Source organism: Lactuca saligna, chromosome 4 (genome assembly GCF_052625555.1).
Source record: "Lactuca saligna cultivar CGN05327 chromosome 4, ASM5262555v1, whole genome shotgun sequence".
Taxonomy (NCBI): Eukaryota; Viridiplantae; Streptophyta; class Magnoliopsida; order Asterales; family Asteraceae; genus Lactuca; species Lactuca saligna.
In genome coordinates this window covers 115,573,438-115,595,859 of record NC_136420.1, presented here as the reverse complement: position 1 = coordinate 115,595,859, position 22,422 = coordinate 115,573,438, and the positions used below count along the sequence as shown (strand labels likewise).

At 36.0% G+C, this 22,422-nt stretch overlaps 2 protein-coding genes across 2 annotated transcripts; both read right to left on the bottom strand.

Moving 5' to 3' along the window:
- Positions 1 to 16,854: 16,854 nt before the first annotated feature.
- On the bottom strand, positions 16,855 to 17,707 carry LOC145042648 (germin-like protein subfamily 3 member 4). The gene has a single exon (XM_078991107.1). It carries the CDS (start codon positions 17,658 to 17,660, stop codon positions 16,983 to 16,985), a length of 678 nt encoding a protein of 225 aa, XP_078847233.1. The 5' UTR covers positions 17,661 to 17,707; the 3' UTR covers positions 16,855 to 16,982.
- Positions 17,708 to 17,911: 204 nt separating this feature from the next.
- On the bottom strand, positions 17,912 to 19,784 carry LOC145042647 (inositol polyphosphate multikinase beta-like). The gene is made up of 2 exons (XM_078991106.1): positions 19,650 to 19,784; positions 17,912 to 18,943 (listed from the first exon to the last, which is right to left on the bottom strand). Exon 2 carries the CDS (start codon positions 18,932 to 18,934, stop codon positions 18,074 to 18,076), a length of 861 nt encoding a protein of 286 aa, XP_078847232.1. The 5' UTR covers positions 18,935 to 18,943; positions 19,650 to 19,784; the 3' UTR covers positions 17,912 to 18,073.
- Between the last annotated feature and the right edge of the window lie 2,638 nt (positions 19,785 to 22,422).

Sequence of the window (22,422 nt, the reverse complement as noted above, 5' to 3'; positions counted from 1 at the left end):
CTCTCTCTAGCCCCGAAATTCCCCGAAAAGCCTAGGGAACCTCCCTAGCACGAGGCAGAAGCCCCGGAGTGCTCGAAGGCTCCGAGAAGAAGAGCTTTTCGGCTCGGGAACGCTGCTCCAAGCAAAGCCCGGTTTTCTATAAAACCCGCTGTAAGTGAGCTACGCCTACGCTATTTTTAATATAACTTTTATTTAATTATAGTAACGTTATTAGGAACTTATAATAAATACTTGGGCTATTATTATGGGTTATATAAGTATTTTTTTGACGCTTATATAATAATAATAATAATAGCTAGACTATTAATTAGTCTCGACGAATAATAAACTAAACTCTAGTGGTAATAATACTAGGTTTCGTCGAAGAAAATTCTTTTTAAGAAGCGAAGCGCTGTCTGAGTTCGGAATCACCACCTTTTCAGGTGAGTGCATAGTTACTTTCAGCTTACACATAGATATGAAGTATTTTATATAAATTACATGCTATGTGTGCATATTATCTGAATACTTGCTATCTACGTTAGATGAACGTTGTTATACATGTTTTTAATGATTTAAACTGTATATGTATTTTATATCTACGAAAATGTTGGGGTAAAACATGGGTAGATGTAATAGGTGATGTGTGATAAAATGATGAGAGGCCTCGATGTTGTTGTTGTTGATCCAGTCATCTAGCGGAGTATAGATGACGACCACGGACTCTTCTAGACAGTCCAATGGAACACTAGCAGGTTCGCAACCTGTAGGTGTTGTGAACGATGTGTTCACCGGTGTACTCCATCCCCCACATGGTTGCCTATTAGGACATTTATTGCTGAGGAATCCCCTTAGCAGTAGTGTCCGTCCCGATGATAATCCTTAGGCTAGGTCCCTTATGATAGGTGTTTAGGGACGTAAAGTGAGGATAACGGGAACGGGTAATCGGGTTATTGTTGATTGATGAAATTAATAAACTTATTTATTGTGGGTTGAAAACCCTATGTGCTCACCAGGCTCCCAAGCCTGACCCACTCAGTTTTATGCATTACAGGTAGTGGCGCATGAGCATAGGTGTGATGTTTTGGACGAGGGATTACGGATATAGGCCTGTAGATATGAAATAATGTAGTAAGGCTTATATTGTACTGTTTATACTTTTGATCTGTACGAACATGACATCCCGAGTCTTTTAATGAAATACATTTCTATGGAAATGCTTTTGCTAAATCTTTATCATATTATTGTTTTGGGACAAATTCCGCAACCCTTTTTATTAAAAAAAAAATAACTCTGATTTTGAAATAAAGTATAAACAAAACCGGTCTTTTCTGGCCGTGATTTTGGGGATGTCACATATAATATTCATTCTTTCTAAATTTTCCAAATGCTCAGGGCATTTAGAAGGGAAAATTCTAGAACTGGATATGACTAAAGTGATTAAGCAATTGTCGAGGACAATCTGACGTTTGCCAAAGATTGGTTGCTCACGGAAAGTTGGAAGTATGATGTAAGTTGTCGGAAAGGACCGTATTGACATGTTCTGAAAAGAAGTGACTCTTGTTCGGAAGTGATAGTCAAAATGGGACTATGGAAATGTCTCCATAGGTGGAAGTTATTCAATCAATGTAAGATTAGAAAACCTTAATGCAAGAAGGATGTTCAAAGCAATGTACTTTGAATATGAGACTTCCGTTCCATAGAAGTTGGCCTTCTTTGGAATACTCTGTAATGACTGGTGACAAGGTTTTGGTGACTTTGTGAATAATCATTACAAGAGGAACATTGCATAAAAGTTTAAAATCTAACAGATTTTTTGGTAAAAGATAGGAATCGGGGATTCTCACATTTGCAATAAGGATTTGGGATTGTGAAATGAGTATCATTGGAATCTTGTTCAATTGATCTACATCACAATGTAAGAATATCAGACAAACATAGTGTGCATACTTGGAGTATGGCATAACTATTGTTTAGAAAAAACAAAGTGTACGTGCTAGGCGCATGGGACGACTGTTGTTTTTTATTCAAGTCTTAAGTTGATTGTTTGAAACATTATATAATGAATAATGTGTAATCAATATGGTGATAAATAAAAAGTGGTTCTATTTATATTCAAAAGGGTTCTGAGACCATATTGGATTCGATTATTATTGTGTTTCACTTTGCATGTTTTGACTTCCAAAATAGCTAGGTTATTCTTTCCGAATGACTAAGTTATTTAAACACTCCACAGTCGTTCATATCTTGGAAGTAGGTATGAATCAAGACTGTCATGAATCGAGTTTGTAAATGGCTAAATGGGTTTAGTCATAGCAATGGTTGCTACAACATTCATGAGTGCTCATAAGTTATGAGTATTGGAATAAACCCACGCTCACTTGTATCACTTCATGGAATTTATCTCGAGTGATCGTGAGACGGTAATATCATATAAATCTTCAAACCTATAGATATGAGTTGTTACCTATGAGTTGGTTGTGCATTGATTGCACGTAAACGCATCAGTAACTTGATGTTATAAAACGTGCCTTTGTGTATAATTCAACAAGTAGTAGAACAAGCATATGAGTCGAAGTTTATCTGTTCCTTCTAGAAATAGAAGCGATATCTGGGCCCCTCGATGATTTTGTTGTGACCTATGTACCGGTCGGTCAGAACTAAATTGATGTGTTCGATTAAGTTCTTTGTCAAACAAATCGAAAATCGGGAAACAAACTGCTGGACAATAAGTACGACGTTGTTCCATATATTTGTCCGGCTGATATCATGAGAACAGAGGATTATATGATCACTTATCTAAAATGGCGCTCATAGTTCAATGGAGTTTTCGAGAGCTACGATTGCTGGTTGGTTCCTGAAGTAACATACGCAAATATAGTTATTAGACTTATCCAAGTGGGAGTCTGTTGGATAAGGTGTCTAAGTCCATAACTTATTTGGTACATACTTGACCCGACCCAGCATGGTCCATTTGGGTTGCATTTCATCCAAACTATTTATGGATAATTTTATGAGAGTTATACACATATGTTTATTAATATATTGTAAGTTATAATATATTAATATGAAGTCATGTTATTTAATTAGTCTTAGTCTTAAATTAATTATGAATTAATTTAGAGATTAAAAGGAAGACTAATTAGATTGTGGGTTATTGATTTTATACGGTGTGGGCTAACACTCATTTGTTAATGGGCTAGGCTTGTATGGAAGTCCATGGATGATCCTTGGAGCTTTTAACCCATGGATCCTTGGAAAAGGAAAGGTCATGGGTTATTAGGGTTTCACCCTAATCATGTACACTATATAAGCATGCTTATGTTGCATGAAATAGCGACTAGTGTCACTAGAGTGTGTGTGTAAGTATGTGGCGGATTTTATAAGTGTGTATACACTCTCTCAAAGTTTTCCAAGAGTTTGTGGTGATTTGTGATTCCATTTGAGGCATTCACACTATTGGTGCTTGGCCCTCAAACTCCTTAGGAATCAAACTCATCATCAAAAGGTATGTAATCTCATCTAATTCTTTTATGTTTAAAAGTACCCCATGCCATGTTAGATAGGTTATGAACCTTGGAAAATTTATTATCTTGCATGTATTTAGACAAACATAGATCCAAGGTTTATTAGGGTTGCATGCACACTTAGGAAGTGTTAGATTGCTCAAAACCCAACATTATCTTCCTCTTGTAATCTATTTCTCCCCATAAAAATCGTCTCCTTATGCCTTCTAAAGTATCAATAACCTTTATAGGAGCTTTAAAAAGAGAGAACTAATACAACATGAGGCTGCCCAAAACAGACTTCACAAGGGAGAGTCGACCCCCAAAAGATGAGTCGTTTTACACTTTGAAATATTTGCTTTGAACTTATCAACAACTGGTACCTAGTTCTTGGAAAGCTTCATGTTGGCCCCGATCAGAAGCCGAAGATAAAAAAAAATGGGAACTTCCCGTATTCACAACAATGAAAACTTGTTAAACTGTTAGGTGTTGTTTGTTTTTTGTCTGCAGATCTACGTGACCACTTCTGTCTGCGCCGCGCAGACTACGCGCATACATATGTCCTCACAGACCATTTGTTTTTTGAAAGTGCGCAGACCTAAAAACGTCCGCACAAGGTCTTCTTGGCGCAGACATGCACCAATGTCTTCTAATGTCTTCACAAGTCCAATAAACCTAAACAAAAAAAAAAACAAAAAAACATACACATTTTTTTTTTCTTTCGGCACCTCCCAATCCATCATATTGAAAGTATAAGTGATTATAACTTTTTTATTTTATGTTTATTTAATTATTATTGTATATATCGATTTATTGATTTTTTTCAATAATATTAAAAGAAAAAAAAAATAGAACATTTTTCTACTTTTATGATGTACGAGCATAATTTTTTTAAAAAAAAATGTGATATGCCTATTGTTTAAGACCAAAAAAATGAGTTATATTAAAGTATTTATAAAAGCATTGCATTTTGATTCTAATATGAATTATATAAACCATTAATAATTTTTGTATTTATAAAAGCATTGAATATCGATTCTAATATGAATTGTTATTGTAAAACATTTTTTTTATTATATGACTAATTTAGTTGCATGAATTTTATTTTGAGTGTTGTATGACTATTATTATTAAAATTTTGGTGTTGAAAAATCATTTAAGTTTGTAAAATCATTTTATTTAAAATTCGGTTTATTTCAGCAGCCTGCAGACGTTAAAAAACAAACAGTCTTCTTATTGTAGACTGCAGACGTTTGGTCCACCTTTTCAGCTGCAGAGGCTTGCAGATGTGGTCCGCAGACTGCAGACATTTTAGCTTTAGAAAAACAAACAACACCTTAATCTCCAAATCATCCACACTGATGCCGAACACTTTGCTTTTATGAAGATTCACCTTTAAGTCGGAAGCAATGAAGAAACATTTCAAGAGCCTATTAAGATTAACAAAATTAACATCGGATCATTCACCAACAAACTTAACATCATCCACATACATTATATGAGACAAGATAGGACCATCTTTTGGAAGAGCGATACCATTAAACTTATGTTGATCACAAGCTTCATGCATAGTAACGCTAAAATTCTGTCTGCTATATCTATAAAAAGTGCTTTTGAATTCATCTTATCTTTTAATAATTTAATTTCTTCTTTGTTGAGTAATAACTTAATCCTTGAATAAAATGTTTCTTGTAGCAATATCCATAGATAATTCAACCTAACATTTTTAATTATGAAATCAAATTAGACGTTGCATTAGTTCACGCATTATGAAAAGCATTCTATCTCTATATAGAGAAAAAAAAGACACTTTTTTCCAGAGCAATCCATTCAGTCTTTCGAGTTTTTTTCTTTCCTATTCTCCTAAGCCTTCCATTGCGATTATAAAAAGAAAAGGTGAAAGTGGATTATCTTGCCTTACCCTCTTTCTAATAGCACACTCTTTGGAGGTGGATCCATCAAAAAAAAGATGGAATCTCTCTTGGAAACAAGACAGCCTTTTATCCAAACTATCCCTTTTTTGCTAAACTCTATTTGTTCCATAATCGTATCCAAATAATGCCAATTAAGCAAGTCAAATGCTTTGTCAAAGTCAACTTTGAAGATTAATGCTTTCTTTTTAGTCCAAGTATATAACTCATTTAACACCAAAGGCGACCCATCTAAAATGCTTCTACCTTCTATGTAAGCTAATTGCTCCGGTCCAACAATCTTGTTCAATAACTTCTTAAGCCGTAAGGAAAGGATTTTAGACAAAATCTTGTACATACAACCAATTAAGTTCACCATCATATAGTCTTTTAATGAAAGAGTATCTCTAATATTTGGAATAAGCGATATAAAAGACGCATTACAATCTCTACTAAATTCTCCCCTTGACTCAAAGTTCTTTATATGATTAAAAATCTTAATTTTAATAATGTCCCAAAACTCCTTCATAACCCTAAATGCAAATCCGTCGAGACGCGGGGGTTTGTCATTTACGCAACACTACACCACCTCCTTTATCTCATCATGAGAGAAAGAACCATCTACTCTTGAGTTGATTAGCTTGGGCCTAATAGGAACATCTTCATCAAATTTTGAGGCAAAGAATTTCCAAACTTGCTCCTTAAATTTCATTCGGATTAATGGACCAAACATGAAACACCAGCAGAGGACAAACCCTAATTTCTGCCTCAAAAATTAGGGTTTGTCCTCCGACCATCTTATTTTCTTGCAGTGTATTTTTCAGTATGGTTGTTTCGAGGCATGGTAGGGGTGGATCTAGGTTAGGATCGGGATCAGGAGAGGACGGTCAGGGTGGATCGGTGCCACCCAAGGTCATCGATCGGATGAGTACGGATGAGTTGGATGTCAGGATTCATGAGATCCTGCATGATGAGACTGCTGCTATGTTCAAGGTGGAGATACCGGAGATGTTTGGGTCAATCAAGACCGCCATGGTTGAGTATTTTGATGAGCACTATGCGGCTCTTATAGAGACGGCTACCGCGGCAGCTGCAACGGCTGTAGCAGCGACAAGTGGAGGAGCCGGTCGGGGTTTTCAGTATCGGGACTTCGATAATACGAAGCCTCCTACTTTTGATGGAGTTCAGGATCCGATCATTGCTATGAGGTGGTTGTCGGACGTGGAGGGTTGTTTCTTCATGTGTTCATGCCCTGCGGATTAGCGGGTGAGGTGTGCTCTGAACCTTTTGAGGCTTGGGGAAAAGGATTGGTGGAGGTTGACTACGGGATCATATTCTGATGCGCAGCGGGTTGCGGTTACACGGGATCAGTTCCGAGAGATGTTCAGTACTCGTTATGTTCCATGGGTTGAAAGGGAGAGGTTGTTCAGGAGTTCTTGGAACTGAAGCAGGATTCAGAGTCGGTGACAGAGATCACCAGTATGTTCACTGAGAGGGCGATGTTTTGCCCTGAGTTTGCTTCAGAACACACTCAGATGTCCCAATATCTAAGTTTGCTCAAGAGGGATATCAGACAGTTCGTGTCTATGCAGAGGTGCGAGACCTTACTGGAGTTGCAGGAGGCCGCTCGACGGTGTGAGTTGGAGATTTAGTTGTAGTTGAGAGAGCTGAGGCAGGCCCCGACGCAGTCGCAGCCGACGCCAAAACGGTCCAAGACCGTTGATTCCAGTCTGGGAAGTCAAAGCAGTCGCACTTGCGAGAAGTGCGGGAAGGGTCATACCGGAGTTTGTAGGTCTGGTGGTGCGTGCCGCAAGTGTAGGAAAGAGGGGCATTATGCGAGGGATTGTCGTCAATCAGCCCCGGTTCAGGATATGAGTATTTTTTATCATTGCCTTCAGGGTGGTCTCTTGAGGGCCAACTGTCCACAGATTGTTTCCAGATTAGTTCATGTTCCAGCACTGTCTACTTTGAGGATCACTGGTGGGGGTCAGGGTGGAGTAGAGCCTCCTAGGGCTCAGGGACGTGCTTATTAGCTTACAACAGAGGAGGTCAGGACAGAGCCGGATGCAATTGCGGGTATGTTTTCGTTTCATTGTTGTCTGGTTATCTCATTATTTATGTGGTGTTGTATTTTATTCACCATTCTGCGTGTTTCATGGTTTGGTTGGGAGTATTAGTAACTAGGAGTTGTAGGCGGTTAGCATCCAAGGGATTGATGGTCAGAATTTGGTTGTATGGTCTTGTTTTCGGGTATAGCAATTGTGATTTGAGAAGTGTTTAGTGGAGAGTCGAACTCCCTTAGAGTTCGTAATGTGCGATGCCGGGAAGTGATTTTGCGGAGGTTGCTCATTTTAGAGGAAATCGGTTCATGGATAAAAGGAGTATGTTGAGTACGGATGATTGATTTATGTTGATTGAGTTAACGGTGGTTGGTAGTCAGTGCTCTAAGTGGGGAGAATTGGAAAATTCTCTGGAGGACGGACAAGCATTAGAGGTTGATTAGTTGTTTGGGATTCAGCAGTGTTTCAGTCGGCCAACAGTATGGGCTGGTATGAGTAAGTGACAGAAAAATGGGGCGGGATACAGACCAAGGTTTTCGGGAAAAGGTGATTGGTTGTTGTGACGCCTACGATTAGGTTGGAATCCGAGTAGATAGAATGGAGTTAGAGTTTGGAACCCCTAGAGGGCTAGAACAGTATGTACGAGAGAGATTCCCAAGGAAGGATAGTTCAGGATGATGTATAATAGCCTGAGCGGTCCGGGGAGACTGAAGGCCGATGGGCGTACCAGTCAGGCCGAAGGCTCGGAGAATGGTCTAGACAGGCTGAAGGCCCTGGAGGGCGGTCCAGACATGCTAAAGGTTCTGAGAGTGGTTCGGATTGGCTGAAGGCCTAGTCAGGCGGTCCAGTCATGCTGAAAACTCTATATATGTTGATAGATCTATATGAGGAAATGGATTGAGTATGTTGTGATGCAATAGCAAATAGTAGGTCTGGCTTCGGGTATTGATCATGTTAGTGGAAGGCAATGTATGGACCCGAGATTCCTTGCGAGCAGATTCAGAGTGTGTGTGATGCATGGAATAGCGGTTACTCTACGAGGGAATAGTGTAGAGTGGGATGTGAGCATCGTGGCACTGGTTGAAGTAACGAGATGTTCAAGTAGACTTCCTTGGATAAGGAGAGGGAAAGATATATAACTCCAGGAGGGAGTATTGGTTCATGGAAGTGAAAGCAGAAGTGAAAATGGATATTTCAATTATGGCTGTCGAGCACTGTGATTGTGCTAGTGGTATGGAAGCACATCCGGATTGATTGTATGTTGAGGTTGCAGAAGAATTTCCGGTATTGTAGAACCATAGGAGTTCGGAAAGGATGCAAGGATGGAGCCTTGGATTTTCTATATGGTTGTGATAAGGAGGTTATGTATGTAGTGGTAATTAATCTTGGGGATGTTTGGAGGTATCGTCAGTATGTCGGGTTTTTCCAGCCCGAGGATGTTAGAGTAGGTTCGGCATGCATATGTGATTGTAGGGGAGAGCTCATGGGAGTTGCTGAGGAGCTGAAGGATGTGCCATCCTGTCAGCTCGGAAAGAAACGAGTTGGATTCGGAAAGGAAATCGGGATAAGTCCCAGAAGTGAATTTGATAAAGGATATGTCAGTCGAGGAAAGGGGTAAGAGCTTGGTACTGGTTCAGGATCCAACGGTTCAGGGTGATACCTAGCTTTGTAAAAGGCAAGTGATTGTTGTGATTTGGAGTGATGAAAGTATCATCGGGTGATCCTTGGTTAATAAGGGTTGTTATCAAAGAAAGAAGTTGGTAGCCGGCTTGAATCAGTTGTCGTAACTCTGTGAGGGAAGAGTTGGACTTTATAGAGGTTTGATAGTAGTGTTCGGAGGAATCTGGGTCGATTGATACCAGGAGGTGCATTGTGGGAGTATTATCCAGAATTGTGTGCTGCAACAGGCTTCGAGGACGAAGCCTAATTTAAGTGGGGGAGAATTGTAACATCCCAAAGTCAGAATCAAGAGTTCAGGGGGTAAAAGTGTAAGTTTGGAAAATAGGAACTCGGTGAGTAGGAGCTGCAACTCATCGAGTCTAAGCATGTGACGGGCACATGTTAAGTGACCGAACTCGCCGAGTCGGAGGCTGGACTCGACGAGTCCTTGCAGGAATGAGAAACCCTATTTCCTGGGGTTTACACCCTATTTAAAGAATGATACGCCTTCATTTCAGCCTCTATCTTCCCTGAGTGTTCCAGAGAAACCCTAAATCGTGAGAGACTCCATTGTTGAGAAGATTGAAGCTTGGAAGAAGAAATTGGTGAAGAGAAGTTGGAGGAATTTGAGGATAGCATCAAGAGAGCTTGTGGATCTGAAGTCTACATCAGTTTAGACTCATATATAAGGTAAGAGGACCTTACCTTAAGCTATTTCCGTGTTATTTCATCCATGGTGTGTGTTTTAGGGTTCTTTAGCATGGTTGGGATCTATTTCGGGTATAGAGACTATCTGAGGTTGCAACTTCAGATCTAGGTTGGTTTGGAGCCATGTGATCAAAAAGTGATAGCTTTGGGGCGTGATTGTGAGTGTCCTTGCCTTAAACCTTCATTTTTAGCTTGTTGGAGCTTGTTAAGCCTTGCATGCACGTAAAGTTGGAAACTTTACGTGTGAATCTATCCCTAGGAGTCCAGATCTATGTATTGGAAGCAATGAAATGGCCTGAAATCGTCTGAATGAAGATGTTACATATGGACTCGGCGAGTCTGGGAGATGACTCGGCGAGTCGGGCTAGATATCAGTCTTGAGTCGCATAGTAACTCGGCGAGTCACATGGGTAGACTCGGCGAGTTGTATGAAGATGGGCAGTAACTCGACGAGTTGGAAGAACAACTCGGCGAGTCTGTTCTTGGACTCGGCGAGTCTGGTCGTGAAGCCCTAATCTTTTCTGGTTGAGAGGTGAATCGGTGAGTCAAGGGATGACTCGGTGAGTTGAGCAGGAAGGGACTCAGAGCTTGTGGGACTCGACGAGTCTTGGGGCGACTCGGCGAGTTGAGTCGTGGCATGGGAGTTTCTGAGCATAAGAACTCGACGAGTCAACGGGTTGACTCAGCGAGTAGGGTCAACCAGGAAGGTTGACTTTGACTGAGGACTTTGACTTGGACCAAGGGTTGACCAGTTTGACTTCCAAGGGTATTTTGGTAATTATTGGTGTTTATTGGTTTTAGTTATTTGGTAATGATCAATGGTGGAGTTCGTGCTGGTGGTCGGAGCAGCATGGTCTTATTTCTTCAAGTCGGCAGATGCATGTGAGTTATCCTCACTATATCGACAGGGTCTAAGGCACCAAGGTCGGCCCTTTATCGGATGGGAATCCGGGTAGTTGTTTGCTATGTTATTGTTTTGCTATGTCTGCATCCTGGTAGTTAGGATGATATATGTTAGAGACCTGGTTAAGGTCGGTATCCGGTATATAGGATGATGTTATGCTAGTGACTGGTTAGGTCGGTATCCTGGTTAGGATGTTGTTGTGTTATGTGATCTGCTAGATCGGTTGATTAGTTGTGATTTTCTATATGTTTATATGTTTATGTGCACATGGTTGTTGGACTGGGGTTGGGTTGAGGCGGGTCCTGCTTTGTGCTGTAGGCTAACATACCCCGAGCGGACCGGCTAGACCGAAGGCCTGGCGAGCGGCCCGGATAAGCTGAAGGCCCCAAGAGGGTGGACCAGACGTACCGAGGCTCGGTGAGTGGACCAGACAGACTGAAGGCCCGGTGCGGGCGGACCAGTCATACTGTAGACTCGGAGAGAGAGTGGACCGCGTGGACTGAAGGCCTGGTGCAGGCGGACCAGTCACACTGTAGACTCGATATGCATGGTTGTTCTATTTATGATATGATATGATATGTGTATGGTATTGTGGTTGGTATTTTGGTGGTAACTCACTATGTTTTCAGGCTTACAGTTTCAGTGTATTGTTTCAGGTACTTCAGGAGATCGTGGCAAGGCGAAGGCGTGATCGTACCGCTCCTCAGTTTTATGTTGATGTTTCTAGGATACTCTGATAATAAATGAACTAGAAACCTTTTTGTAATAACTTAATGAATATGGGTTGTTTTTGAAAAGTTTAAATTGGTTGTAAATTTTCACAGTGTTACATTGAATTTGTGGTGTTGCTCTCAAGCTTTTGGATCAAGATTTTTCTCATCCTTGTGCATCTTCAGAAGGTATAAAGTTCATACCTTGAAGCTTTCTTTGCTAGATCTTGTTTAAGCTTAGATTTATACTCTTTTTGTCCCAAAATCTTAATCTTTGTGAGTATGAAATACTCCAGAACTTTTAAACCTTCCTTTCAGACGTTTTAGGGTGTATAATGTCATAAAATGCAAGCTTGATCCTTGGTATTCATACATGCAAGAGTTATGGAACCGCACAAATGTCACTGAATACCAAATTATGCTTAGTTCATTCCCCTTTGTAGTGCAAGATGCAACAAAAGATTGGTTTTATGACCTCCTTCCCAGGGACGGTTACCACATGGGTATACCTTGCACACCTCTTCTTAGATAAATATTTTCCAGAGATGAAATCCTCAACCTTAAGAAGAGATATCATTGGGATAGAGCAACACTATAAGGGAGCCTTCCATAGATATTGGGATAGGTTCAAAAAGTTTTGTGCTCGTTGCCCGAAGCATGAAATCACCAAATATCAACTCCTCTAATACTTTATTGAAGGTACGTCTCCATGGGAAAGGATGCTACTAAATGCCTCAAGTGGAGGGTCTTTATCTGAAAAGACCCCAACCAATATACGTGATCTTATCAAGAAAATGGTGAAGGATTCCAAGCATTCAACGCAATACGAAGAGTGGTACATGGATGCACCTTGAAGTGTAAAAGAGGTGCATACTCCTTAAATTGAAGCTTAACTATTCGAGCTTACAAAGTTGTTAATGATGTTAGCCAAAGATAAAGGTGTGCAACCCACGCCCCACCCTTGCGGTATTTTCACTCAAGTGGGACATCCAACTGATATGTGCTCACAACTATAAGAAGATAAGGAAGAAATGCAAGTAATGAGAGGCTATCCTGGGTAAAATCAGAGAAAATTCGATCAGCGCCTAGGCAATCAAGGGTGGAATAATAATCAAAATATGGGTTATCAATCGAGACAACCGCCTCCATATCAACAGAGGCCACCATTCCCACCCTAGAGTTTTCATCCAATGCAGCCACACCATCCACTTCAACAAGCAGGTTCGTCAGGAAAAAGTATCATTAGAACATCATAAATTCATTATTAACCTAGTTAGATGTTTTAACACCATGAATTGGACTTTGCATCAATAATCATATATCCAAATAATAACATTGAGGTAATTCATTGATTAAAATGGGATTATGTTATATCTAGTGATGATTCCATGAAAACTAGGTTTCAAATCTACCATTAAATCTTCATGAATTCATTTGAAACAATGAAAAATAACTTACATCTCCAAATTAATGTTATAAATATATGATTATATATTAACCTCGAATAATTCCAAAATTTTGTCAAGAAAATTCAAATTTATTGAGATTTCATAAGTATCATAAACTTAGATGACAAGGAAATGGGTGTACTAACTACCTTACAACTCCACTTGAAGATTATGTGTTAGAATCACCACTTGCCTTCAAATTTACTTCCAATCTTTCAACTAACTCCTTAAAATCATCTCTTTCACTATGTTTAAATGTGGATGACATCTATTGTGCGGGCATGTAAGGATAGTGTTATTATGTAAGAATAACTAAGAAAATATATTGGTTGGTAATGTGAATACGTTTAACCTCACATAACTATTGTCATTATCATGCAATCTCACTAGTTCTCATTCATTATTGTTCACACACATCGTTATTCATTCGTTCTCATTCTTATAGAATACGATTATCAAGAACCCATTATGACAACATTTTGAAAAAATGAGTATCATAAAAGTCTATACTACCCTTATAGACAATTTAGCTGGTGAGAATGTGTAATAATGATAAAAGTTATGTGGGATTGAATGTATTCACATTACCAAACATCATATTATCTTAATCATTCTCACATAATAGCATTGTGAGAATTCAAAAGCTTTTTTCCCAAAACTTCACTATCCTCTCAACAAAGTTATCATTGTGTATTGTGGCAATGTTAATATGGTTTACCTTTCTATGAATCCAATGCAACACCAATGTATTAAGTAGATAACTAGATATATATGGATTTTCATTTTATTCGTGGTCGTGTTTGGGTGCTCATTTTCACTGAATAATTCACGTTGTAGTTATTAGTAGATTTTCAATCCAACTCGAACGTTCACCGTTTACATCCCAATAAAACTACACGTAGTTGTTTAAGTGTATTTAGGATATTAATTAGTGGAGCCAAATATTTATATTTAGCCTCTATAACTAACATAGGCACGTGTAATTATGTATTTAATATAGCTTCAATGAATGGAATATTTATTCACCCGGAAAAATTATTCTACAATAACAAGGATATTTTTTTATATTTTAATATTCTAAATACTTACATATACATTATTCTAATATCACGGTTACCAACTTAGGTATACAAGTTATGTATCCTTATGGGGCTTAGAGGGAGGGCAAAGTGGGTAGCTGCACAGGGTCTAATTTTTTTAATTATATATTTTTATTTAAAAATACAAAATTATAATAAAAATAAGGACCCTTTTTTTCTTGTTCGTCTTGGGCCTTTAAGAATATTTCATTTTTTAGGACCGGCCATGTGTATCCTGGAATACCTTGTCAACATCTGGACGTCGATAATGATTGTTCATTTCCTTAGTTTCATTATATTTCGAGCACAAGATTCTCAATACAAAAAAAAATTCTAGATACCTACGAGTTATGATTATATCTTTCTTTCTGAGAAAAATAATTTCATCTATGATGATGGGTGACTTTGGATTGTTTCATTGTTTGTGAAGAGAATTAGTGGCCTAGTGGGAGAGTCAGTTGTCTTGGTTGGTCTTTGTGTGATACTTACCGAGTTACGAGTTATGATTATCCAAGAGTCAATAATTGTACTTTTAGGAGCCAAACCGATTGATTATAATGATTTATAGCTTATTGAATAGATAAAATTTTGTATCAGAATCAGAAAAAAAAAATTATATAAATTATCCATGTGATAATTTTTACAACACTGGTGAAAATAATATTTAAATATCTCTACAAAAAAAACAAATAAAAATTCAAAAAAAAAATATTATCTTTAACAAAATCATGTTTTTTCATAAAAATATGAAAAATTGACAGTGATGAATTTGTTTTGGTTTACATGAAAAATGTAACAGAATGAAATATATTTCGCAGAATTTTAATTCTTTTATTTTTCAAAACGAAATCTTTTTAGGCATTTTAAAAAGATTTGGCATTCTTTTCACCCATCTCACATTGGGTCCTGCAAAATTAATAATTATTTGGGTTATTTCCTTATTGGGTCCTGCAAAATTAATAATTATTTAGGTTATTTCATTATTTTTGGCTAAATTTTGTCGATAGTTTAGTTTGTTTTTTCTTTTTCTTTTTTTTCCAATAATTAGGTAAAGCTTTTTAGAAAAGTATACAAAAAGATAAATTAGAGAAAATGCAGCCATGGGGTTGGGAGCAAGAAAAATCAAAACAGAAAAGGTTAACAAAGACAGGTTCAGAGTTGAAGCTTAAAAATTTGAATTAAACCCATCACTTTCTTTTAACTTCTTTTGTGACTAATATTCACATTCTGTCTTATTAAGCCATGTGATTTATATAAAATGTCTCGGCTCATATAAATCAGACAAATATCATTCTTTTTTAATGGCGAAATGGCTCATGTCTTGCTCGTTTGAATCAAATACGAGTCTTTCCGTTTAAACACCAAAACAATAATAAATTTGTTTGAAAATCTATACATTACCGACTTTTAAGTTCGGTAGACTTTTATAATAATTTAAATAAATAAAAAAAAGTTATATGTTAGTCAAACCTTTATAATTTATATACACCTTCTATTGTGAAAGGTGTTTATTCATGTATCAAATAAACATCAATTCAATTCCCTTAAATTTAATGTTGTCTCTTAACTTAGAAAATCATTTAGGGATCAATGGTAGGTAGAGGTGATGAGTGTAACCTATTTATGAATTGGGATTAAAATATCAACCCAATCAACCTAATTTATTTATTTAAATGGGTTGATATTTTCAATCCAACCCAACTTTATAGATAAATAGGTTATCACCGAGTTGACCCATCTATTAAATAAATGAGTTAAACTTGAGGTATTTATTTAAAATCAAAAAATTAAATACATTAACTAAAGATATACTGTACAAATCAATTGCAAATATAGATAAAATTTCAAAGTATAATAATAGCACAATCACAATTTACAAATTTGAATAAATTGATGAAATAATATAAACAATATTTAATTTCAAAGGGATTTTGGAAAGTAGCTAGTATTTTTTGGGGATAAGAAAAAAGATGAGAATTAAGATTACATTTTTTTAAAATACAAATAATAATACAATATTTTAATTTATAAATTAATACTTCGATTAATACATGATAATATTCAAATAAATATTAAATTAAACATATATTAAAGTTAAAAGGATTGGTGGGTTGAAAACGGATTGAGACTTTTTCGCAACCTATCCTATTTAACTAAACAGATCAGACGGGTTGACCCATTTAAAGTAAATGTGTTAAAATCTCAACCAACCTGCTAATTTTGGATTAGGTTGGTAGGTTGGGTCGATTTTTGCCGGCTCTAATCAACGGACCGTGGACCAGACCGATTAAGTGTTCTGGTTTTTTGACCGGTACAACATGTGATGCATATGGTGTCGATGAAGCAGTTGCTATCCATAGGTTTAGATGAGATACATCGTCTTCATCTTTGTAAGACTATATAACTCAATGAATATGTGACAAACACAAAACCTCATGTTAGGGTCTTAGGGAAAGATTTTCACATATTACACAATATGTAGAAAAAATGAAAACATTTCGGTTTTGATGCCCTGACTTAGGGATGAAATTGGAGGGGAGAACCGATGGAAATAATATTACATGGATTAGGATAAAAGATTTGAAAAAGATTATGCTTCTTAAAATTCCGGTCCAACGGGTCCGAAAACAGGAACCGACAAACCGAAACGGTAAAAAACCGGAACCAATATAGTGTAAAACCAATAACCAATAATCGGCCCGACAACTTAAAACCAGTATCAACGTCCATCGGTCTGGATGCTCACACCTAAAATCATTTGTGCAAAACTTGGAAATTATCCAAAATATTAGCATTTTCTTCTAAAACGGTAATACCTAACCTCTAACTGATTAATATTAAATGATTCAGTCTACCGAATACAATCTACAACCACATAAACTCGAAACAAATTCAATAAATTGAAGTATTTCATTTTAAGAAGCATATACATATGCCAATATATCAATCCATTCATATACACACACATGACACATTATAAGCACCAAAATCCAAAAAAACCAAACCCAACATTATAATTCTAAAGTTCATCATAAAAATTCTTATAACCATCATCCACAGGAACATCTTCAACTTTAGTAAGCGAAACCAATTTCGCCATTGCCATTTTCACCATTTCAGACGCTTTATCCCCAAACATAGCATTCGATATATCAACAACTCCTGGATTTTGCGCATTAAACACCGAGTAAAACATCGCATCTTCAAACCCACTATTCATACAATAATGCAACAACCCTTTTGGGAACACAAACACATCACCCTCCCTTAAAACGCTTTGAAAAAGTTTACTATCCGTATCAATAAACCCAACAATCACAACGCCTTTTACCAAAAATATCATTTCACTTGACCTTGGGTGCGTGTGAGGCGTCACTAACCCATCAACTTCTAAATCGGTTCGACCCGTTGATAACCCCAAAGTGTTGAGCCCCGGGAACTCAGAAGCAGTGACTAGGGTTACAGACGAACGTAGGAACGTATCGGTGCTACCTTGGTGGCTTAATTGTAAATTTTTGAAATCGGATGTTGTAATGTTTGATGGGTTTTTGCAAGGGAAGCCATTGATGAACATGGTTCTATGAGAGGAGGTGTCGGTTGGGCACATGTCTTGGAGGTTATCGCTGTTTGTGGGTGAAATATAGAAGTTGAATAACAAGGGAATGGCAATGGTGAAGAGAAGATTTAAGTTTGACATTTTTTTGGAGTTTATTAGGCTTTCTTCTTTTGAAATATGAAATTGGGTACTTATAAACGTAATGTTGCATCTAAAGGAAGAAATACTTTGGGTTTGGAGTTAGCTTTACTACTAGTCTTCATGTTGGATTAAGTTTCAAGAATGTCTGTATTGCTATCAAGAAAGATATCATGTTGTTATCTTAATTATATTCAACAAATGGGCTCCATCCACTAGATTTTTTTTATAACTAAAGATGTCAAAATAAAAAATAAAAAAATGTTTTTTTTATCGATCCTAGTTTCTTTCTTATATGTTTGTGCTTTTCATACAAAAAGGTTCATACAGTAAGCAAATCTTGGTTCAAATGAAATGGAAATACATCGTCTTGACAATTATGAAAAAGTGGGAATTAAAAGTTCAAATGTTGTCAGCTAAGGCTCAATCAGACCATTCTTGAGATCATTTGTGTCTGAAAGTATATCAGATATGAACTTTATCAAAGAACAAAGTCCACCCAAGAAGTTATGATCTATAACCCCTTTTCCTTCTTCAACATGTGCAAAATCGATAAGTTTGACTTCTGGGTTTGATGTCAACCCCTTTTCAAACATGAAAAGTAACGAACAAGCATAGAAATGATACACAGTTTGATCCTCAAACCATGCCTTCAGTTCCAACAACTGTGACAAAATCCCATTATCTCCACCATAAACAGAAGCTACCAAAGAACAATCCGGTTTTGATTCCGATCCCGATTCCGATTCCAGGTTAGATGAAACAAATTTCATAAGAAACAGTCTAACATCATCTGGTCCAGCTTTACGCATCACATCTCTCTCAGGTTTATAAAACCCTAATTCATCACCTATAAAGACTCGAAGCCCTGAAAGTCTGTATCCAAGTGAAACACTTGTGCTTTCTCTGTCTTTTTTCAAGCATTTTGTAATGTATTCTTCAGAAGCTTCTGGGGCCCACGTTCTGGCCCCGATTTTGATGTCCATTAAAGAGGGTGACAAGCGAGATGAAACAAGATCTTGTAAGATTATGTGAGGGTGTTCGATTCCAGTTGATGCTTTCATGATCTTGGTGCCATAAAAGATAGGGAAGAACTTACGGATTTTTTCTGGGATTTGAGTGTTGGAAGAGAAGGATTCATAGAAAGATACTTCTTCTGTTCCACGTTGTCCATCTTGGAGTGGCTTGTAGAAACGACCTGAATCATCCACAAGAGGACCGAGTTTCCCAGCTCCCGCCACGTGTCCTGCAACTTGGTGATCTGGGATCTTGAACATGTTGAAGAACTGGAGAGAAAATTAAGATTTTGTTTTGAGATATTGCAAAAAAAAGTTGAATGTTAAGATTCTGGTATTGAAACAAATTGCAAGTTGTAATAGCGTTTGAAAGGTCCACTAAACAAAGAGAATGAGAACATATGCTTCATAAAACTTTTTAGGTGGTCAACTGTTTATCTAGTCGACATACATCAGATCTGAAATTCTGAATTCAACTTTAGGTTTACAATCGTATTTCAAAACATGTAATTCATGTTTTTCATCTCTTGGTTGATTGAATGTAAAAGTTTCGCCTATTTCATGTGCTTCTGAAGATCTTACAGTACTTTATGATCAAAACAACAGTTATAACTTATAAGAACGTAATCAATTTGACTCAAACATATAGTCGAACATATGGTATGCATTACGCTGATCGTCCATTAACGTTAAAGAGATATATAAGACTGATCGATTGCCCCCCCTAAAAAACTCATAGTCAACATAAAGATGAGAATCCATGATTTCTACACGAACTCCAACTCTAAAAGAGAAATATAACGTCAAATTATGTTTATTCTACAATGCACGAACGAAACCCCAATCAATGATATTTTCGGGAATTAATCAGCACCAATGGATGGGAAATCAAACGCCGAATTCAATTAACTACGAACTAAATATATTAAGCATTGAATGCAGTATACAAAATAGGCGAAAATTGTTGATTGATTACCTAAAAAATAAATAATTCTTTTCTTGCGAGGTTTGATAGAGATGGAGAGAGAACGTGAATGGATTTGAATGAACGGTAGCAAAGACGCAAACAGGTACAAGCCCGTTGATTCAGAATACCATCCTTCGATATATTCTACCAACTTGTTGAACGGTAACATGTTTGATCCTTTATTTTTATTTTATGGTCCCTTGCTTTTTCATTTTACACTTTTGGCCGTCGACATTTATAATATCATTTACTATTTTGGTCACCTACTTTCCATTTTTACAGTTTTAACCTTTTTTTTTTTTAAAGATTTTGGTTACCGAATGATCCCTATGGTTTAGGGTAAATTACATATTTGTTCTCTAATTTATTTTTTTTAACTTGAAATATCTTTACTTTTTATTTTTTTACGTGCTTGATCTCTGTCTTACCTAAAAATATTATTTTTCTTTTGATTTTTTAATTTATTTAAATAAATACACCCTAACCTCATATCTCTCACCTTATTGTATCTATGTTATCATTGTTTTCTATTTAAATAATAATATTTCTAGGTAAAATAGGGACCAAACACGTAACAAAAACAAACAGTACGGACCACTTGCGTAACAAAAACAAATAGTAAGGACCTTTGAAATTAAAAAAAATAAGTTAAATACCAAACGTATAAACTACTGCAAACCATAGGGGCTATTCGTGTAATTTACTCTTTTAGTTTTTGTTAGGTATTTGATTGCTCTTTCTTTATGGTCCCTCCTTCTAATACATTTTTGGCGAGGATTTTTAATCTGTTAAGGATTTGTTCCCCCCCCCCCCCCCTCCCCCCCCCCCCCTTTTTTTTTTTTTTTTAATTAACATCTTAGCCCAACTTCAGTTGTTATTAGGATATTAAGTCAAATTTCTTTTAAAAAATTTCCTTAGATCTATTTATAAGTTTCGTTTTACATATTCTTTAAAATTTGATTTTTATAAAACATAATTTTTTACAACGTTACTTTATACGAAATGTTTTTATAAAATTAGTTTTTTTTACGAATATATATTTTTTTACATGATATTAAAATATTGAATTGCCTCTAACTTAGCATCATAGAAAAACCAGTTCACCTCTAATGTATGTGTGGATATAATGTATTGTCAAATTCAATAAACTATTTAACCTTGTGTTGTGTGTAAAGAAATATAGTACTTTTTAAATTTAAAATGAATATGTTTTGCAAATAATATTTTTAGGTAAGAAATATAGTACTTTTTAAATTTAAATAACATGATTCATCGTTAATCTAGGATCTCACTGCAACATGTGAGGGTCCAACTCCTACTTCATAAATAAATTATACATACAAATATTAAATTTTAAAATATATATTATAAAAATAAATTTTGAATTTTGTGGAAAATATTTATTATTATATTAAAATATTGTTATCAAATAAGAATTAGTTATCCGTAATTAGACTTTATATTAAATAGTCAGATATTTTTATAAATTATAAATTATAAAAAAATAATGTTATGTTGATTTCAAGAGTTTAAATTAACCAAAAATATATAATTATGTATAGATACATATAATCTGGATAGTTGTATATGTTTGTGTTTTGTTTTCGATTTTTTAGTTAATTTAATTTGTATAAAATAACTAAATGTATTAAATCAAAAACCATGACTAATATATTAAACAATTAATCATTTACATGTTAATCACTTTTTCCCACCATTGTATTTCATTGACATATATCATGAAATTTCGTTTACAATAGGAGAATGATATATATATATATATATATATATATATATATATATATATATATATATATATATATATATATATATATATATATATATATATATATATATATATATATATATATATATATATATATACTAGGAAACTTTGTTGAAGCATCATCTAACTTGAAAGGACTATTGTGCTCTTATAAATTTATTAATTAATTAATTTTATTATTCATGTAGTTCTTTTTTTAATTTACGTTAAAGAGACATAAAATTCACTCCTTTCCCAAGAAAGTAATGATAATGCTTTTGTAGCTTTTTGAGCGTTCTCATTTTTTTTATTAACCGTAGAAGTTTTCTTGTAATATGTTTGTAATGCTTTTTTGGAAATATTTTTGCATCATAGCTACATAGGTAGGGATGACAAAAAAAACCCGAACCCGACGGGGAAACCCGAAACCCGATCATTTCGGATCGGGTAACGGGTCGTTATCGGGTTTTTTATCGGGTTCGGGGCAGGGAGTGGGTTAACCTTGCCCCGTCCCGCCCCGCCCCGATTATATATATATATATATATATATATATATATATATAATATGTTCAAAAAAATTTGCTGTTAATTGTACACGTTCAAATATTAAATACTTATCGTGGACAATTTTTTTAGTTATTAACAATCTGGTGTTAATGATCATTTTTATGTGTTTTGACGTATTAAACAAAACTTAAATCAAATAATTTTTTATATAACGTCTAATTTATTTTATTAAAGTGATGCATCATGTTTTTAATTTAAAAGAGTTGCTAGAACATGTATATTTTATAAGACATTGGGGTACCCTAAAAGAGAATAAAGATTTCGTTATCAGTTGTTGTAAACCCGATAAGATACCCGAAACCCAATGGGGCGCCCCGATAAGATACCCGAAAGTTATCGGGGCGGGTTTGGGAATCCATGCCCCGCCCCGAACCCGCCCCATTGCCATTCCTAAACATAGGGTATAGAGGAGGTAGACAGGTAGTTCAGCTGGTATACAATTGCATACGC